This window comes from Phragmites australis, chromosome 23 (genome assembly GCF_958298935.1).
Source record: "Phragmites australis chromosome 23, lpPhrAust1.1, whole genome shotgun sequence".
Classification (NCBI taxonomy): domain Eukaryota; kingdom Viridiplantae; phylum Streptophyta; class Magnoliopsida; order Poales; family Poaceae; genus Phragmites; species Phragmites australis.
In genome coordinates, this window is record NC_084943.1 from 21,994,111 (window position 1) to 22,013,369 (window position 19,259).

The 19,259-nt window shown below is 44.4% G+C and overlaps 2 protein-coding genes across 2 annotated transcripts; one reads left to right on the forward strand and one right to left on the reverse strand.

The window, feature by feature from the left end:
- Positions 1-1,183: 1,183 nt before the first annotated feature.
- On the forward strand, positions 1,184-3,691 carry LOC133906632 (uncharacterized). Its single transcript, XM_062348586.1, has 2 exons — positions 1,184-1,407; positions 2,246-3,691. The coding sequence occupies exon 2, from the start codon at positions 2,341-2,343 to the stop codon at positions 3,433-3,435; it is 1,095 nt and encodes a 364-aa protein (XP_062204570.1). The 5' UTR covers positions 1,184-1,407; positions 2,246-2,340; the 3' UTR covers positions 3,436-3,691.
- An 8,549-nt stretch (positions 3,692-12,240) lies between these two features.
- Positions 12,241-12,747, reverse strand: LOC133906072 (uncharacterized mitochondrial protein AtMg00810-like). The gene has a single exon (XM_062347852.1). The coding sequence runs from the start codon at positions 12,745-12,747 to the stop codon at positions 12,241-12,243; it is 507 nt and encodes a 168-aa protein (XP_062203836.1).
- Positions 12,748-19,259: the final 6,512 nt, after the last annotated feature.

Here is a 19,259-nt window from a genome sequence, read left to right on the forward strand (position 1 = left end):
ATATTTATCATTATTTTTTCTACATATAAGTAAACTAATAAAAATGGTTTCACTAATTTTGAAGATGTAATGAGTTAGTTATGAATTAATTTAGTTGTAACACATTTACACAATCCTGCATGTTATAATAACTATTTTATGAGTTCATGTATTTTTAAAAGATATAGGATCATGTAAGAAGACTAACAAAATTGGTTTCATGATTTTTGGATTAGCAAAGAGTAAACTATGTATTTAACTTGGTTTAGCAAATACATTTTCTCATAGAAAATATTTAGCTTTTTTATGAGTATAAATACTTTTATCATATATATCATGTTACATGAAAAACTAACAAAATTTGTTTCACTTGGTTTGAAGATGAATTAGTTATTGGTTTTATAAGATTGAGCTATCTTTTGGTTTTTTAACTTCATTTAAATTCGAGAAAACTGTTCGATAAATCGCTAAAACCGAACATTTACCGATAATACGGAAAAACCGGTCAATAAATCGTCGAATGCGCTCGGTAACCGGTCATTACACCGGTTACCGACAGTCGATTCGATCGATTTTTTTTTCAAATTTTAAATTTGATTAAGTAGATTTTAAACGAATTCCTATCAAATTTTAAATAGTTTTCATGATAACCATGAATTTTTATTACCGCTAGATAACGGTTTTGAGGTCCAGATAATTTTGTGAACCTTCCGAGAAGTGGTGTGGCAAAGCGCTCATCGCATATCCCCCAGATGATTTCTCTCCGGAGCCAGCAAAAGCGAAAATCTTGACGATTTTTTCACCAGTCCTAGGCTAGATTCCAACAGTGAAATCATTCCACACGGAGCAGACATGTGAATGGAGAAATTTCCCGTGAAGAATGGGTAAACATCTCGCTCCGATTGAGGCAAATTTTCTTCGTTCCTGTTTCCGACCTCATCTCCGTCTACGGGGAGAAAATTCTTCCATCCTTGTTTCCACACGGGAAATGTATATCCGACGGGTTTTTCGTTCCCGCTACGCTAATACGGTGAAGAGTTCACTGGCTAACAGGTTTTGGTGAGTTATGTTTTAATTAAGTTGTTTCTTACATATATATAGGTCACGAGAAATTTAAAATTTTTAAGGAATCGGTCTCGCGGGGAAACGGGAATGGGATAAGTAACCGTCTCTGACCCGTCATACCCGACGAGAAAGACTTTTCTCATTAAACTTCTACGGAGAAAATTGACCTCGTCCTCATCCACTAATACAGAAATTTCCCGTCGGAGAACGGGGATTAAATGAGACAAGGGGGATGCGGAAGCAGGAGGAGGAGGGCGGGCGGTGTAGAGGAGGAGGCGGAGCGCGCCACAGATTGAGCTTTCCGTGTTCCTCGTCGTCTTCTTGCGTCTCTTCTTCGTCGTCCTCTTCGTCCTCTTCCCTGAGGTGACTCCGTCTCCCTTGTTCCGTTTCTCCAGTGCTTTCAGCAAACTTGGGATCTTTAGCGGCGGCGGCGTTGATGCACAAGATTAGTTTTATTAGATTTGATGCCAATCCGTGGAGGTGGCGGCGTGCGGGGTGGCCTTTTTCTGTTGCGATTTGGTCAGACATGTCCTGGTAATCTAATGTTTAGCCCGTCGTTTCCCTCAAGAAAAGAACGAGCAGCACTTGGACTAGTGGGGAGAAATGCCTGTGCAACCTGAGGTGCGATGTCTATTTGATCTGGGCAAGACGTTGCCCGGCGCTGCTGAAGCCGAAATACGGTTTTTGGTAGTGACCGCATTGGCTTTGGGGTGATCATGTTGTGTAGGGTCGTTTTCTCTAATCTTTCACCAATGTACTGTGCTTCCCAACTCGTTCGTTAGCCTGAATTTTTACTTCCGTCATAGAGGTAATGTGCTGTTGGAAAGCACTAGAAACAGTTACATGTTTCATGCTGGGGATTTCAGGTTCTCCGATAAGAACGGTGTGCTGCTGGCTGTCGTCTGCGCTGTTCTTTTTAGACAATTTCTTATAGGAATTATCCACTATAGTAGCTCGTTTGTTTTAGTGTACATCAATCCACAGCTCTGTGTTCTCGTGGTCGGTTTAGATGTTTAAAAATACGCCAATTGTGTTACAAATTTAGAAGAGAACATGCATTGCTGTAAGCCTGTAAATCTATCATCATTCTATTTTCCTTTATCAGCAGCAGCACTAATATTTTAGTTTTGTCTAATAGGCGTTGCATGCTTCACTAGCTTTTTCTTTTTGCTTATTTTCTGCCTTCTCTTACATAATGCAGGTTACATTCGGCTTTGGACATTCACCACGTTCCCTAGCAAGAGAGAGTATTAGACTCACCCATTTCTTCTTCTGTCGTAGACATAAGACCTTCTCATGGCCAGAGACTTGTCTCATCCACCTGTAACTAGACGAAAATTTCTGCCGTACAAGTTCCTGATACCTTTTGTTCTGGTTCTTTCCGTGTCCGTTATTGCTGTCACCCAGTATTTCCAAAGTATCTCCTACCTTCTGCGGCCTCTGTGGGACAAACCACCAACACCATTCACCCGCATACCGCACTACTATGCCCCCAACATCTCCATGCCACGGCTGTGCCAGCTCCATGGTTGGGGCATCCTTCCTACCCCTCGTCGTGTCTTTGATGCCATCCTCTTCAGTAATGAACTTGATATTCTGAAAATCCGCTACCATGAGCTCCTTCCATATGTTGACAGGTTTGTCATCCTTGAGGCCAATGCCACCTTCACCGGCATGCCAAAGTCACTCTCTTTCTTTGAAAACTTCAACCATTTTGCATTTGCTGGATTCAAGATTGTCTACGACAGGCTTTCTATTGGAGATCTGGGTCCTGATTCTAACAGGCAGCCCTTCCACGTAGAGGCGTATCACCGTCGTGCGCTTAATATGCTGATACGAAGATCAGGCATTGCTGTGGGGGATGTCTTGATCATGGCTGATGCCGATGAGATCCCTAGCCCCGAAACCGTTCAGCTGCTCAAGTGGTGTGACGGAATACCACCAGTCATGCATCTTGAGCTGAAGAACTATATATACTCCTTTGAATTTCCTGTGGATTACAACAGCTGGAGGGCGACAGCGCATCTGTTCACCGAGCGCACACTGTATCGCCACTCCCGTCAGAGCAATCTAATCCTGGCTGATGCTGGCTGGCATTGCAGCTTCTGCTTCAGGGGCATCAAGGAGTTTGCTTTCAAGATGAAGGCATACAGCCACGCAGACCGGGTGAAACAGCAAAGCTTCCTAAATCCAGACAGAATCCAGAAGATCATATGCAATGGTGAGGACCTCTTTGACATGCTACCTGAAGAGTACACATTCAGGGACCTCTTCAAGAAAATGGGGCCGATACCGAAGTCTGCATCTGCTGTGCACCTGCCTTCCTATTTGATCAAGAACGCAGACAAGTTCAAGTTCTTACTTCCTGGCGGATGCTTGAGATCAGAGTAGATCAGAGATGTAGCTTCGTTAGTCAAACAGTATTTCTTTTAGCTGCAATACTGTTGTTTATGCGAAAAATGGTTTTTCCTCATTTGACTTGAAATAGTATTAGTTTTAGATAGAGTGGTAGAAACTTTTTTGGTGTGTGTATGAGAAACTATGGGAATTTCGACCATGTATTGTAGTGATGGGCTGTTCAACCCCCGAGTTTACAGCAAGCAATATACAGGTAAAAGGCGATAGAAACCACCGCCTTTTGGGTTCATACTGATTATTTTTCGAAGCAGTTGGGAGTTTGTTTGTTGGCTATGGTCATCGTAAATTTCATTTGTGGCATGGAACAATCGATGCAAAACCTGGAGGAAATGCCCTCGATCGACAGGATTCACGATAATCTGATTCAACTGCATAGTGCAATATCTTTAATTGGTAATGTCTGGTATGTCTATAATCTTTTTTTCTAAATGGCATGTCTATGTTCTGGTTGAAATTTAAATCGAACTAGTCGCACATGAATGGCAGCACAGCCCTATGCCCCTATCTTTAATCAAGTTTCAGACTGTCTCTTGCAATGTGCAGAACATCTTTGTCGAAATCTTCTGGTCTCCATCTTTCTGAGATCTCATCGGCCATGGCTATAAGAAGAGAGATAGATGGTCGTGAACTCGTGTTGTATCTGGATCTCAGCCGTCTTCCCTCCTGCTGTTTCCATGACTGTTCATTCCTTTTCTGAAAAATCTAATCTTTCTGCAGCTAGCTTAGTGATCAAATGCTGCTAGCCTGCTAGGGTCAGTGAAAGAATTGCTGCAGTCAACAAATTAACAATCTTCTTCTTCTAAACCTGGCTGCCACTGCTCTTTGCGATCGCGCTGCACGGCTCCTAGCGCTCCACGGCCGCCGCCGCCGCCGCGGAGTCCACTCCCATCCCTCTCGTCTCCGACCTCCTCATCGTTTGGGTGCGGGGGGTTCCGGGATGGCGAAGCGAGTGCTCGTGCCTGAAGACGGTGGAGGGGCGTGCAGTGGAGGCAATAGTCCGAGCAGCGAGGCCGGCGGGCTCCTCGAGGGCGAGTGAACGGAGCCGGCGAGCCGCCATGGCCGCCACTGTGAGGTCTCGGCTGCGCGCGGCTGGTTCGGCTTTTTTTGCAGGAATCCCCTGAAACGGATCGCATCGCGATACGTTTATCAATCAATCCAGCTATTTATATATAACCCCTAATTTGGATCATAACTATTAATGCGATCTAAATATTTGCACATAGCCCATTAATTTGGATATAACTATTAATCGTCATCCAACTATTTGCATATAACTCAAATTTGGATCGCGACTATTAACCGTGATCCAACTATTTTTAAAAACCCTAATTTAAATCGTGTTTATTAATTGTGTTCAAATTTTTTACACAAACCCTCTAATTATTTGTGAGATAGTCTCTCTTGTGTTGTACGCTATTATCACATGTGGCTCCGTCTTCAGCGACCTCGTGAAATCCGCTACCGTGAGAATATACTAATAGCACGGTGGTAAAGTCTACAGGTGTGAGGCTGTCAACCAGAGCTCTAAGTCTGGTTCTCGCAAATTAAAAAAAGCCTCTCGCTGTGTGTTCACTATGATCATGACGCGATTGCTCAGTGATAATGTACGAGTTATAGTTAGTTTTTAAGATCTTTTCTCGACCTTAATGTAATGCTATTGAGATATCTCTCTCCTTAGATCGAGTTTTTTTTAAAAAAATCCGCTACCGTGGGCTCCTTCCATGTGTTAGCATGCTTGTCATCCTTTAGGGCAATGCCACCTTCACCGGCATGCCAAAGTCACTCTATACCTTTTGAAAACTTCAACCGTTTTGCATCTGTTGGGTTTAAGATTGTCTACGACATGCTTTTTATCCAGGGGCGAAGCTATAGCTCCAAAGACCTAAATACACATTTTAACATATCTATATCTAGACGGTGCACATATTTGAGATTAAGTGATGCACAAAAATTAACACTGAATTGCTAATAACTGAATTATTTTTTCCGGTGCCCATGCACTCGGGTTGTGCACTTAATATGCTGATACGAAGATCAGGCATTGCTGTGGGGGATGTCTTGATCATGGCTGATGCCGAAGAGATCCCCAGTCGCGAAACCGTGCAGTTGCTCAAGTGGTGTGACGGAATGCCACCGGCCAAGCGTCTTGAGCTGAAGAACTATATGTACTCCTTAGTTTCCTGTGGATTACAGCAGCTGGAGTGGAGCGCGACGGCTCATCTGTTCACCGAGCACACATTGCACCGCCACTCCCCTCAGAGCAACCTAATCCTGGCTGGCATTGCAGCTTCTGTCTGCTTCAGGGACATCAAGGAGTTTGCTTTCAAGATGAAGGGATACAGACGCGCATACTGGGTGAAACAGGGAAGCCTGTTTGACATATTACTTGAAAGGAGGGATTAAAATTTCGCTGAAATTTTGGAGGAGAACGAAATATCTAATTTTGATTTTTTTTTTTTACTGACATGTGAGACCTACGGAGCAGATGATGAAAAATGACCAAAATTTTGTGAATTTCAGTGTTTTTGCTAGTGAAAAAAATTGTAAAACAAAATTGAAATCCCTGACTTGGAGAGCAGGGTGGTTGTCGTGTTACCTGGACACAGTTACAGTGTAGAAATCTGATTCAGATTTGAGTATCCAATTTAGCAAAAATAATAATACATGAAATATTATTTGAAATCCAATACGGGTGTTACAATCTGACTCAAATTCGAGATGTCCGATTTAGCAAAAAAATTGAACACAGTGTGAGGTAACACCGGTGAGTCGGGAGCTGGGAGGAGTTCTCCGTCTCCGGTTAGAGCTTGCGCGACATGTTTAGGTGTCGTTTCGTGCACATGGTAACTTCTCGTGTTTCTTCTCGATCTGGACGAGGACGGTTGCGATCTTTTGCGCTGAGACCGTGCTACCAGCCATCAGTGCCTACTCATGCTGTGCATGCATTTGATCCATCACTTCGGATCCATGGCGCCTGACAAGATCGGAATTCCGGCTGGAGACGTTTGGAAACTTCGACATTGAGAGTGACGAGTGTTTACAAGTTCAAGTTTGCAATTTCACTCATTTTCTGCGCATCTACTTGAGAGATTGGAGTTTGTTTTCGCGCACCGGTAAGATCGCAAGTTCAACCATTTGTTATGTTACCTGATTTCAGGCCTTTTGGTTTTCTCGACGGCTATGAAGCCCTGTTCTGTACGAAATATGCTAACTTTGGCAGAGACGGACTTAGCCCAAAAATTAAGCGGGACATTTCAATAACGAAGTCTTTGCAATTAAAAAAGAAAACCTAAGTCCACTAAAAATAAGAATTTAAGCAGCGTTATGTCCTCGTTAGGCCTCTCCTAGGTCCGCCCGGTTGGCATGGGGTCCTCATTGTGATGGACAGCAGTGCAGGCTGTGCCACCGTTAAGAAGCCTTATCTGTAGCTTAGCTTGCTGATCAAATGGTGCTAGGATTGGCAAAAGAATTGTTGCTAGGATTGGCATAAGGATTCTGTCGGAGAAGTCCGGTGGCGGCAGATCAAAAATAGGGCCAGCGGCGGTTCTCGCCGGAATTGGAAAAGAGAGGTGGACGGCACGGCTCGATTGCTTTGGTGAAGAGGAAGATAGAGGCCTCGGCGGCTTAAACAGAGGCCGGGCGGAGGAGATCGACGACGGAGATGGCTACCTCTTCGACTCGGGATGGGCGAAGGATGGCGGTGGCTGACGTCGCGAGCCTGGAGCGCTCCACGGCGGCATCGAAGCTACCATCCATCTTGCGTAGTGGTGCTGTGAGAAGCTAGCTAGCTGTTGTTGTGTGTACCGTGTACGTGTTTGTTTAAACTTTTTATTTAATTCTTGATTTTATCTATGATTAAGTGGTTTAAAAATTCTAAATATTTTTATAAGCAAACTAGAGCTCACTAGCAATCTATTTTAATTGGTTTAATTCAAAAATCCAGAGCCAGTATTTAATTACAATTCTTCAAAGAAACCTACTTTTATAACTTCTCTCAATTTTTAATGCCTGAAAAATAAATTTCTAAAAATATAGGAAAATTCATTAATATTATTCTTATGTGATGTACTAATTTATAAAAATATTTTAAACACTAAGTATTTGGTGAAAAAGTGAGTTTTTTTAATACTCTATTTATATATATTTTTATTATTTCACATGATATTCTCTTTTTAATTCAATTTCAATTCAAACAAATTCAAACATACACAAATTCATCAAAATTATGTTCACAAAAGATCATCATAACTCACTTATACCATCCAATTCATCCAACCAAACAAAAAACTGGCTCATCCTATCCACTCTTATCCCACCAACAAAACAGAAAATTGATTCATCCTATCTATCCAACCAAACAGAAAATTATCTCATCACATCCTGAAAAATAGAAAAGACCCTATCTCATCCAACCTCGCCCTCTAACAATCTGCCATGTCGAGTTCTTGAGCAGGACTTGTGGGCCCTCTTCTGCAATGCAAGGCCATGTATACATTGAGCGCTACCATGGCAACGGACACCCCAGAAAGGCCATAGCTGCTCTCCTTTGTGCGCCGCTGCATCGAAGCGATGCCACCAGAACTAGTGAGAGGGGTCCGCTACGTTGGCATGGACGCCGCGCTGCACAGCGCCTATAGTTTCATGGCAACCGCCGCGACGTCCGCGCGCTCCCATTCCTCTCGTCTCTGACCTCACTCTCCTTTGGGTATGAGAATCGAGGCCGTGTCGTGGAGACGGTCTGAGAACTGAGTCAGGTGGGCTTCACCACTCCACGGGGCTGGGTGACCGGAGTCGACGAGTCGCCAGGGTGAGGTAGTGGTTGATCCCCACCTCAATCTAGGCCGCACTTCACTGAATTAACGGTAGAAAGAGTTTCACAACACCCCGACCCCTCCTCCACAATTTGGGCTATAAAAAAATTTGACTCGTGAGCTACTCGAACTCAACTTGTTATAGGCTCGATTCAAGCTCGGCTCAAGACCATAACAAGCCAACTTCAAACCTAGCAACAAGCTCGTGAGCTGATCGAGATCGAGCTCGAATAGCTCATCAAAAGCTCAGCTAACTCTAACCACTTTCTATCAAGGCAAAGCCGATGTCTATTCACTTTAGCCAATTTCATTGTTTTAACCTCACCATCTAACCTAAAGTTCAATCGCGTAACCTCAAGGCCACGTGACTACATACACATGTGGCTCATAGATAGGACCATCAGAAAAGCTCGAGGCTCGTGAGCTACTCGAACTCGACTCGCTGTAGGCTCGAGACCCTAACAAGCTAAGTTCAAGCCTAGTTGTAGGTTCAGCTAGATCTTTGGCTCGGATCGAGATTAGCTCAAGTTTCTATCAAACTCAAGCTTGAGGTGACGAGCTCGCTCAAGCTCGGCTTGTTGATAGCCCTACCCATGATCCAAAAATTTGCATAAACTCCCTAAAATAGATCACGATTATTAATCGTGATCCAAATTTTTGCAGGGAACACCCTAATTTGGATCACGACTATTAATCGCTATGCAAATATTTGCACAAAGCTCCTATATCGCGATCCAAATATTCACAAAGTAGTCCCTCTTCTGCGCTTTCTCCCCTGGCTCTGCTCCGGCGATGGCGACTCCACAACGAGGGCCCTCCTCATCGTGGTGAATGGACTTCCGCTCTGTCTCCCCTCCCACTACACATCCGGTACTCTCCCCCGCTACGTCCCCTCCTACCCCGTCTCTCTTGAGATGTTGCTGTTGGATTCGATCCCACGAGAGGTCGGTTGGAAGAACACACATAAGCACAAATTAGGCACATGAGTTTTCTAGCTGCTAACAACTTCTGTTAGATTTAGAACATCCAAGGCATACTACAACTAGGGGGGTTCATCCCATTATACAGGCACAAAACCGACTTACTGTTGCAAACCGACATAGAAAAAAGATTAAACTAACTGACCTCTAATCGGCACACCAGTATTGCACTAATATTACTCTCCCTAAGTCTTTTGTGTTTGCTTAAGTTTAATTTGGACCATTCTAGTCCTAGCTCTAAGATCCTAAAATCGAACTCATTGTAATGTCTTTGTTAAGATGTCTGGGAGCTGGTCCTTGGTGCTAATGAAGTCTTTACTGACACTCATGTCGTTCAAGCACTCCCTGATGAAGTGGTAGCGCATATCGATGTGCTTGCTTCACTCATGGAACACATGGTTTTTACTCAGTGCTAGAGCTGAGCTATTATCATCCTTGAGCTTGACAATGTTGGTAGGCTTCCCCTTGAAGTCGTCGAGTAATCTGAAGGTTTATCAAGTCCCTAAGTGTAGTTTGATAATTAATAACAATACATATGGACTAATAATTGTGTTGATAATTATTAGTAGGTTATTTCATAAGTGATGCATGGAGGATTGCACATGGATTTATTGAGGAATGCCATGAAGATCAAGAGAGATGCATCGAGATCAATGAGCTCTAGGTGATGCTCATGTAATGAATGAGAAGCTAGAGTGAAAGAGATCTCGAAGGTTGAGGATGGTCTCCATAAAATTGACGATAAGCGTAAAGGCTAAGTGACTGGTATGAGATTAAGTGACTAAATGTATGAGATTATCAATTAGATTTTATGAAGTAACTCATATGTTATGTGCTTGAGAGATAGTGGAGTTAGATTCCATATGAAGATTGACAATAAGAATGAATGCTAAGTTATTTGTGAAGATCAAGTGACTTAAGATGTTAGTTATGTTTTATGAACTAACTCATGTGTTTTGTGCTTGAGAGTGAGTTAGGGTTAGGTTTTATAAGAAGGTATGAGCTGAATTGACATACTCAATATGCCAAGTTGGAAGAGTAAGATCAAGACAAACTTAGTGGACAACTTATATGCTTGATGCTTACGGTTCATACCTTGGTGGTGAACCAAATGAAGATGACACGAAGAGTGAAGTCTCCTATGCTTTATGTGTGGGAAGCTATCAAGAGAGCTTCATTAAGCTTCCGAAGATCGAGTGAAGATCAAGATGGAAGCGAGGATGATGATCATCATCAAGAGAAGAAGAGTTGATGATGAGCCTTATAGAACTATGAGAAGCGTCGGGGATTGGATGATGTGTTCGTCAAGTCTGATGGGATTGCTCAAGGCAAAGGTATAACTAGAATATGTTTTCTAGTTTTGCCAATCTCAAGGAGTTTGGTGAGAGACTACGTTGTAGGATCGATAGCCATACTATTAAGAGGGGCTATCGAAAGCATTGCTTGATTGTTGTGTCGAGTGCTCAAACTATGTGCTTAGTATGAGATGTGTTTGTGTTGAGAGTGTGCTTTACAAGTCTGGAGTATCTAAAAGGTGTTTTAGAACTAACCCTTTGTTCTTGTTGGTCTTAGTGGAAAAAGTGGTTGTGGCCAAGCCTTAGTGGTGGTTGGCATGTTTCATGTGATATCTAGTTTAATCTTTGGTGATTAAACTTTATACAATAGGTGGAAGTGTCCAGATCAGCTTCCGAAGTGTTACTTGTTTTGAATATGGTTGAGATCATGAATTTAGTTGAAATGTGTAGCCCTCTGAATAATATTTCCATAGAGTCTGAAATCACCAAAATCGGATATCAGAGTCAAAAGTTATTATCGTTTTTTTCTGAGTGTCGGCTATGCTGATCGGAAGTTATGATCCCAGAATTGGAAGTTTTGATCTATCGGAAAGTCCAATTTCTAGAAACTTGGTGTTCTCAGGTTCAGATAGTTTTTTCATCGGAAGTTCCGACCCAGGTATTAGAAGTTCCGATGTCAGTCGAAAAGTTTGATTTTTTAGAAATCTGGTGCACTCGGGTTCAAATGGTTTTTAATCGGAAGTTCTGATCTGGGGATCGAAAGTTCCGATGTGTGGTTTTTAGTAGATCTGAGAGTGAGTTTTGTCAAGATTCGACCATTGGGATACATGGGGTCAGAAGTTCCGATATGAGGATCGGAAGTTCCAATCGGTGCATAATGTTTCCCATGGCTAGTTTTCCAAAGTGGGTATTTATATCCCTCGTCCTTCTAACATGTTGGGGGCTTTTTTTGCTAGCTTTGTGGTGCTGAGAAGAGGTATTAGAACTTAATGTTCTATCTTTGAGTGCTCCCCTCCCTTGTCTATCAAGAATTTATGAAAATCAAGCCTTTGTGGCTTAGTGAGGATAGAGTGAAGTGTGTGGAGCTTGGGTTGCTCGCACGTGTCACAATCGTTGTGTGTGTGTTTGAACACTTGGCATTGATCATGTACGAATTCGGGAGTTTGTTACTCTTGTAGACCACCGTCTCCTAGAAAGCTCGTTGGTGGATTACTTGTGATTTCCTCAAGTGAAGATTGTGAGGATGCCCGGAAGTGGTTACGAAACTCACCATCTTCAGAGTGGAGGAATAATTGGCCATAGTGGAGATGAGTAGTGCATGCGTGCAACCTCGTGAGAAAAATGGTTGAAAAAGACCCGACTCAAGTGTGATCGAGCTTCCTCAATAGAGACGTATGATATTGGAGGATATTCGAACTTCAGTAACAAATCATTTGTCTTCGTATTTCCTTACTCTTGTGCATTATCTTGATATACATACTTATATGTTTATTTGTATGTGCATTAAGTTAATTTCATGATATTCGAATCTGTTGTTATGCACTAATCGGAAGTTTTGATGAACAGTAAAATTGGAACATCATTGCCCTTTCACAATCGAGTCAACTACACACCTTGTGTAGCTGCAGTGGTGGCGGCAACATACTCTGCTTCACAGGACGACAGGTACACCATCCTCTATTTGAGAGAATGTCAACTCACCAGGCTGTCACCATAGAAGAACAGAGCACCAGAAGTGGTCTTCCGCGTATCAATGTCGTCGATGAGGTCATTGTCCCTATAGCTAATTAGTTGTCCCTCCTCTTCTTTCACAAAGTGGAAACCGTAGTTGATCATCCTAGAAACATATTGCATGATCCTCTTGACGGCCACCATATACTCCTGAGTTGGCCACTCCATGAAGAGACTCATGAACCTGACGCTGAAGGAGAGATCCGGTCGTGTGTGGGCAAGGTAGCGGAAGCTGTAAAAAAGCCTCCTGTATTCCGTCGTGTCCACTTCTATCGCCGTGCTCTTGCGGCTGAGCTTGAGCCATTCCTCCATCTGGGTGTGAGTGTGATTGTAGTCTCTCATCCCCGTCATCTCCAGGATTCGAACAGTGTATTTCGCTTGGCACAGCGTGATGCCACTGCTCTGCTGGATCTCGATCCCAAGGTAGGAGAGCAAACCGAGGTCCCTCATCTTGAATTGAGTCTTCATCTCCGCCTTGAATCGATCGATCTCCCCCTTTGCCAATCCCATGATGATCAGATCACCTACATAGACCCCAAGGAGCAACAACCTGTTGCCAAGGCCACGTCGGTACGTCGCATGTTCGTACACGCTCTGCTTGAAGCCGAGAGCCCTCAAAGTGTTATTGAGCTTCGTGTTCCTTGTGCGTGGTACTTGTTGCAGGCCGTAGAGCAGCTTTCATAGCCGCATGACCTTGTGCTCTTCTCCTGCGATGACGAACTCAACGACTGTGCAACATACACTTCCTCCTCCAATTCGCTATTGAGAAAGGCCAATTTCAGATCCAAGCATTCCTCTTGGGCAGCTAGTACCACCAGTAGCAGCAAGCATACAAGCAACATGTGTGAATACCTCCTCAAAGTCCACGCTCGGCTGGTGCACATAGACCTTGGCGATGAGGCAGACTTTATGCTTGATCACAGCCCTGACATCGTCTTTCTTGAGCTTTAACACCCATTTGAGCCCGATTGGACTATATCTATGCAGCAGCTCCACCAGTGTCCATGTCCTGTTCTTCTTGATGAACTTCATCTCTTCCAACATCAATGCTCGCCATGTCACGTCACATTCTACCTTGACGAAGGATCTCGGCTCTCCTGCACTCGCCAGGTGCAGCTCAGTGTCATCCAAGATGGGGGTAGGGTATCCCGCCGGAGCTCCCCCGCTGCTGAGCAGCTTGTTGATGATGTGGTAGTGTACTGGGCTATCGCTGTGGTGTGCGTCGAGCCTGGCACTATCATTCTGGGCAACACATATGCCGTCGCTGAACTTGGTGCTGGTGGTTCCACCACTGGTGTTCTCCTCTGGCTGAAGTGGGCTCGTCAGCCACTGGGAGATGGATTTGATTCACCATGAACTCCACGATGAAGTTGCTCGATAAAGCCACACTCCCAGCTGTATCCACCTCCCAGCCCTATCCGGTGGCCTTGTTGAAGATCACATATCATGACACGTGGACACGCTTGGTGCTCGGATCGTAGAGGCGGTACGCCTTCGCGTCACACTCATAGCCAATGAAGACACACTCCTGTCATTAAGCTTCTACATATGCGGTTGTGCCTCTTGACATACGCCAAATAACCGAAGGTGCATAAGAAGTTCACCGCTGGCTTCCGACAATCCCACGCCTCGAACGACATCATGTCATCCAGACTCTTTATCGGTCCATGATTGAGCAAGAATACGGCGATGCTCACCGCCTCACCCCAAAACTCCACTGGCATGCCTCTGTTTTAGGAGTGAGCGCGCTATCGCGACAATCGACTGATTGCACCTCTCCACCATGCCATTTTGTTGTGGGTTGTATGGCGCAGAGAAGTGTTGCTTGACGCTGTGATCCATGTAGTGGCGTGTGAATTTAATGGATGTGAATTCGCCGCCATTGTCAATGCGGATGACGCAAAGTTTCTGATCGCTCACCACCTCCACCTCCGCTTGGATCGCCTTGATCACCATCGCCACGTCGCTCTTCGTAGCTAGGAGCATCAACCACATATAGCGTGATGGGATCGCAAAGATCTCCATGGAAGAGGTTGAGGCACTCTTTCGTCCGATACTTGACCTATGACGGGAACGGAGCTCAGTGGTGCTTGGTGGTGATGCACTTGTCACACAGCTGCTCGGCGTGCTCCAACTGTGGCAGGCCTTGCACCATCTCATAGTGTGTCAGCCATTGGAGTACATTGGGGCTTATGTGGCCATAGCACGCATGCCACCGCTAGGAGTTGAGAATAACCGTCCAAATAGATTTCTAATTAATCACAAGGAGGATCATTATTCATAATCGCAAATTCAATGATTAAGCAGAATATTATATCAGTAGTCTCAGCATGTGTTTTGTGCCCAAGATCTGAACACATGCCTTTCCAATATAACACATCACACAATATCTTAATAAAGAGCGAGTAATTAACATTTCTATTACAAGTCTTTAGCCATGTAACCATTTACACCAATTTACAACCAAAAGATAACAACATCTACGCAGGGGAAACATAAACATATACAACAAAAGAGAGTAAAGCCATATGCCCTTAGGCTCCACTCCAAAAAGCACGACCTCCGAGAGTAGGATGAACTACTCTTGCCTGCCACCCTAATCGGCAGGCACGAAGTAGCCAAACACCAGATCTTCCTCACCGGTAGCACTTGAAAATGCAGGCATGAATACGAAGGTTCTCGCAATACTTAAACCATATAGAGCACATATACATAGCTCGACTCCAAGGATTATGCTTTAAGCCATTAGCAAGAAAAAGACACATGGTTAAGTTAAACATAAGCGGTAAGCAACCTAGACATATAGATGTGAGCAACTAACTTAACAAACAACAACATAATTCTACCTAGCCATAACCAACTAAACATAAATAACTGGAACCATTGAACATATATGTAACAAAGACCAACTCAACCATCTCCCACATATCCAAACATCAACCACAAGCGAAAACTCTACGACCGATGCAGATGGACATAAGCATGCTCATGAACGAGAGTGTGATATTTTGAAATGTTTTTACACCCTGCAGGGGGATACTCCTGGACCCACACGACTTGAGGACCATACGGCTTGCATGACCATATAGGTCCATACAAGTGGGTACTCATGTCAAACTTTCCCAATAAGTCCAAACCATTTGGATCATGCAACGCTCGGCGCGGAGGTACTAGAACTACTCCCAGAGAAAACTAGCACATCTTGCAAGCCCGTTCGCTCACACTGTCAATGTTTACTCCCAAATGATCACAGCTACAGAGGTATTCGGCTCGCCTTACCATTAGATCGGCATGTGGTGAGTAAGGTAAGTGCTAAAGCCGACTACACCGACGATTGGTGCTTAAACAACGCAAGCGGTCTACGGTGTCCCAGTCCTCTTTCGGCCTGCCCCCAGGACTTTCCTCCGTAGCAGATAACACCCCTAGCACCGCCCACATCTCGTCTCATACTCACCACTCATTCAACTATCATCAATTCATATCTAACATGGTGATCATTATAAAAGTAAATATCACCTATGCTCGCGAACGATGAAACAATTCACCGCTCGACTTCTACCGAATAACCTATGCATTGCTAAGCATTTCGATTTGACTTGTAATATAGACATCAGCAACATACTCAAGGCCATAAGGAAAGAATGAACAACAATTCAAGGTATAAGTAATGCATTCAACATAAGATCTACCCATTTGTACCCGATCTCGACTCGACACATGCAAACATACATAAGCATAATTCATCAATTTTAGACTTCATTCAATTGAACAAAGGTGCAATATGCTTAGTTGCTTGCCTTGCTGTACTTCGGTTTGCCTAACACTCCCCGCACAGTTGTCACAAAAATGTGGGAGCTCGCTGCCGTCTTCGCTCACACCCGCATCACGCTCTAGTTCTTCGTTCACTAAAAGGGATAGCGCGTGCAATGATGAGTATGAATGAAGTGCAAATATGTATGCTACAAAACGCATATAAGGAAATGCCATAAAATATGCCATATAATGCATAAAAACATTTTTACTAGATATAACAAGTCATAAGAAGATTAGCAAAATTGGTTTCACCTATTTTGGACTCGCAAAGAATTAACAATGAATTAATGAAGCCTTAACCTAATTAATTCATCCCAAAACATTAATTAATTATTTAACAGCTGGAGATTATTATGAAACCAACAAAATTGGTTTATAATTTTAGAGCTACGAAGAATTTATTATGAATTTTACAAGTTTCAGCAAACAGTGAACTACGCTGAACTGGTACTGTCTGAGTTGACCGCGGTCAGACTGCCAATAGAGGTGGTCAGACCGTGGGAAAACGCGGTCAGACTGCCGGCGTGAAGAGAGATTTGGGGTTTGGCGGTCAGACCGGCCCGAGGGGCGGTCCGACTCCTAGAAGGGCGGTCAGACCACTGTGCATGGCTGGGAGAACTTGGTGAGCTCACCGGCGATGATTCCAATGACTTTTGGGTGGGGATTTTGGACCTAAAGCATCATCTTGACCTCCTCTACCTGTAGGATAACATGCACACACCAACAATGATAGAAACTCGATTATTGCCTCTAATGGTGGTGGAGGCCATTGTTGAGCTTGTTGAGCTCAAATCTGGTCAATCTAGCCACAGGGAAGGAATGAGAGGGGGTTTAGGGTGCTCACCATATCCTAGCAAGCCTGTGGTTCGGTCGTGGAGGTTGGAGAATGGCTGGAGCTCGGAATCACCGTTGGGGAGGTGGTGGATGGCCTGAGGAGGAAGAAGACGTTGCTGAGGAGCTCGGGCTCGACGAGGAAGACCACCTCCTCTGGGGACCTACTCCTTGGCTCCCCTCCTTGCTCCTCCTCTCTCTGGCTCAGTTAGGGAAAGAAAGGAGCAGTAGCTCCTGTTGCTTGGTGTGGGAGAGGGAGAGAATGGGAGTGGGTGTGAGAGAGTGTGCACGTTGGGGAGAGAGAGCAAAAGAAATCTACTTAACCCGAGCCTCTGTGTGCTGGCGATCAGACTATGATTGGCTCTGGTCGGAGCACGAGAAATCCACGTGGCAGCCCACGTGGCAGCGTACCTAGCGATCAGACCGCGGGAAACCCCGGTCAGACCGCAAGGGGGTTTTTTTGCTAAAATTTTTCTAAGTCTCCACTCATCAACCTCCTTCTATTCTTTTCCTTCTCCAAAGTATTTAGGGATTCTCCAAAGCACTCTAAACCATCTCAAAGATATTTGAAACATATTTAACTAGTCTTTGATAAGCAAACACATGCAAGCCCATGCGATAACAATTATGCATGCTTAATTACGAAATTAGCATTTTTGAGACGTGACAAACCTCCCCCCCCCCAAGGAGAATCTTGTCCCGAGATTCGGTAGACTTAGGGAGAAGGGGATAACGTCAAGGCATAAAGAAACCTTCCACAAATGGGAAAGGAATCACGTTGATCATTGCCGATGGGACGAACATATAGCCATGGGACCCTTTGTGAATTGGCGGTCCGACCAAGATGGTCCCAGTCAGACTGCGGCCTGGTTGGACCGCGGGTTCCATGGTTAGACCAAAATCTATACAAAAAGTTTTGGGCTCTGACGGTTAGACCGCAAGTCACTGCAAGTCACTTGGTGGTCAGACCGCCCACCAAAGGTCAGACCGGTAGAGGTACTGGTCAGACTGCGAGCCAACAGAGAGCAAAGATAATATCGGCTTGCTTCTAGTTCGAAGGGTTTTTGACTCGGATTTCTTTGGGAACGACTTCCAACAAGCATGACACTGAACCATATACATGAGAGACGTTCTAATGTGCAACGTCATTTAGAAACTCTCAAAGAGTTCGGGATACTCGGAGCGGATTCTATCCTCCCGCTCCCAAGTCACTTCGTCCTCAATGTGGTTGCTCCACTGAACCTTGAGAAATTTAGTTGAGCGATGTCGAGTCTTGCGTTCCGCTTCATCCAAAATTCTTATCGGCCGCTTGCAATAAGATAAGTCCGGTTGCAACTCTTGAGAATATCCATTTTGGAGTAGGTTATTTCGTGCAACATCAACGACCTCGATTGGAACTCGGAGACATTTCTTCAATTGTGACACATGAAAGATATTATGCACAACGGAGAGAGATGGAGGCAAGCCCAGTTGATATGCCACCTCTCCACGCCAAGCAAGAATATGGAACAGTCCCACGTAGCGAGGTGCTACTTTTCCTCGGATTTGGAAACGTCGAATGCCCTTGAGAGGCGAGACATTTAGATACACATAATCTCCAATGGCGAACTCGAGGTCACGGCAGCGGTGATCCACATAGCTCTTTTGCCTATATTGAGCCATGAGAAGACACTTGCGAGTGTTCAGAACATACTCTTAGGCCTCCTTGACCAAATTTGGACCTAGACAAGCCTGTTCGCCGGATTCAGACCAATTCAACGGTGTTCGGCATCGCCGGCCATAAAGAGCTTCAAATAGCGACATCTTAATGCTTGCTTGGAAGCTATTGTTATATAAGAACTCGGCGAGCTACAAGCAAATGTCCCACCTCTTCCCATAAGTGATAACACAAGCACGCAACATATCTTCTATAATCTGATTCACCCGTTCAGTTTGACCATCTGTTTGAGGGTGGTAAGCGGCGTTGTGAAAGAGTTCGGTCTCCATAACCTCATGAGGGCTCCTTCAGAAATGAGAAGTGAACTGAGTGCCTCGATCAGAAATGATCTTCTTTAGAATCCCGTGGAGTCAAACAATCCGAGTGAGGTATAGCTCCGCATATTGCTTGGCTGAAAATGTGGTCTTAACTAGCAAGAAGTGAGCGGACTTCATCAACCGATTCACAATGACCCAAATTGAGTCATAGCCATGCGAGGTCTTTGGCAATCCAGTAATGAAATCCATTTCGTTCTCCTCCCACTTTCAGGAGGGAATATATAAAGGTTGAAGTGTACCGGCTGGCTTAAGATGCTCAACCTTCACCCTTTGGCAGACATCACACTCAGCAACATATCGAG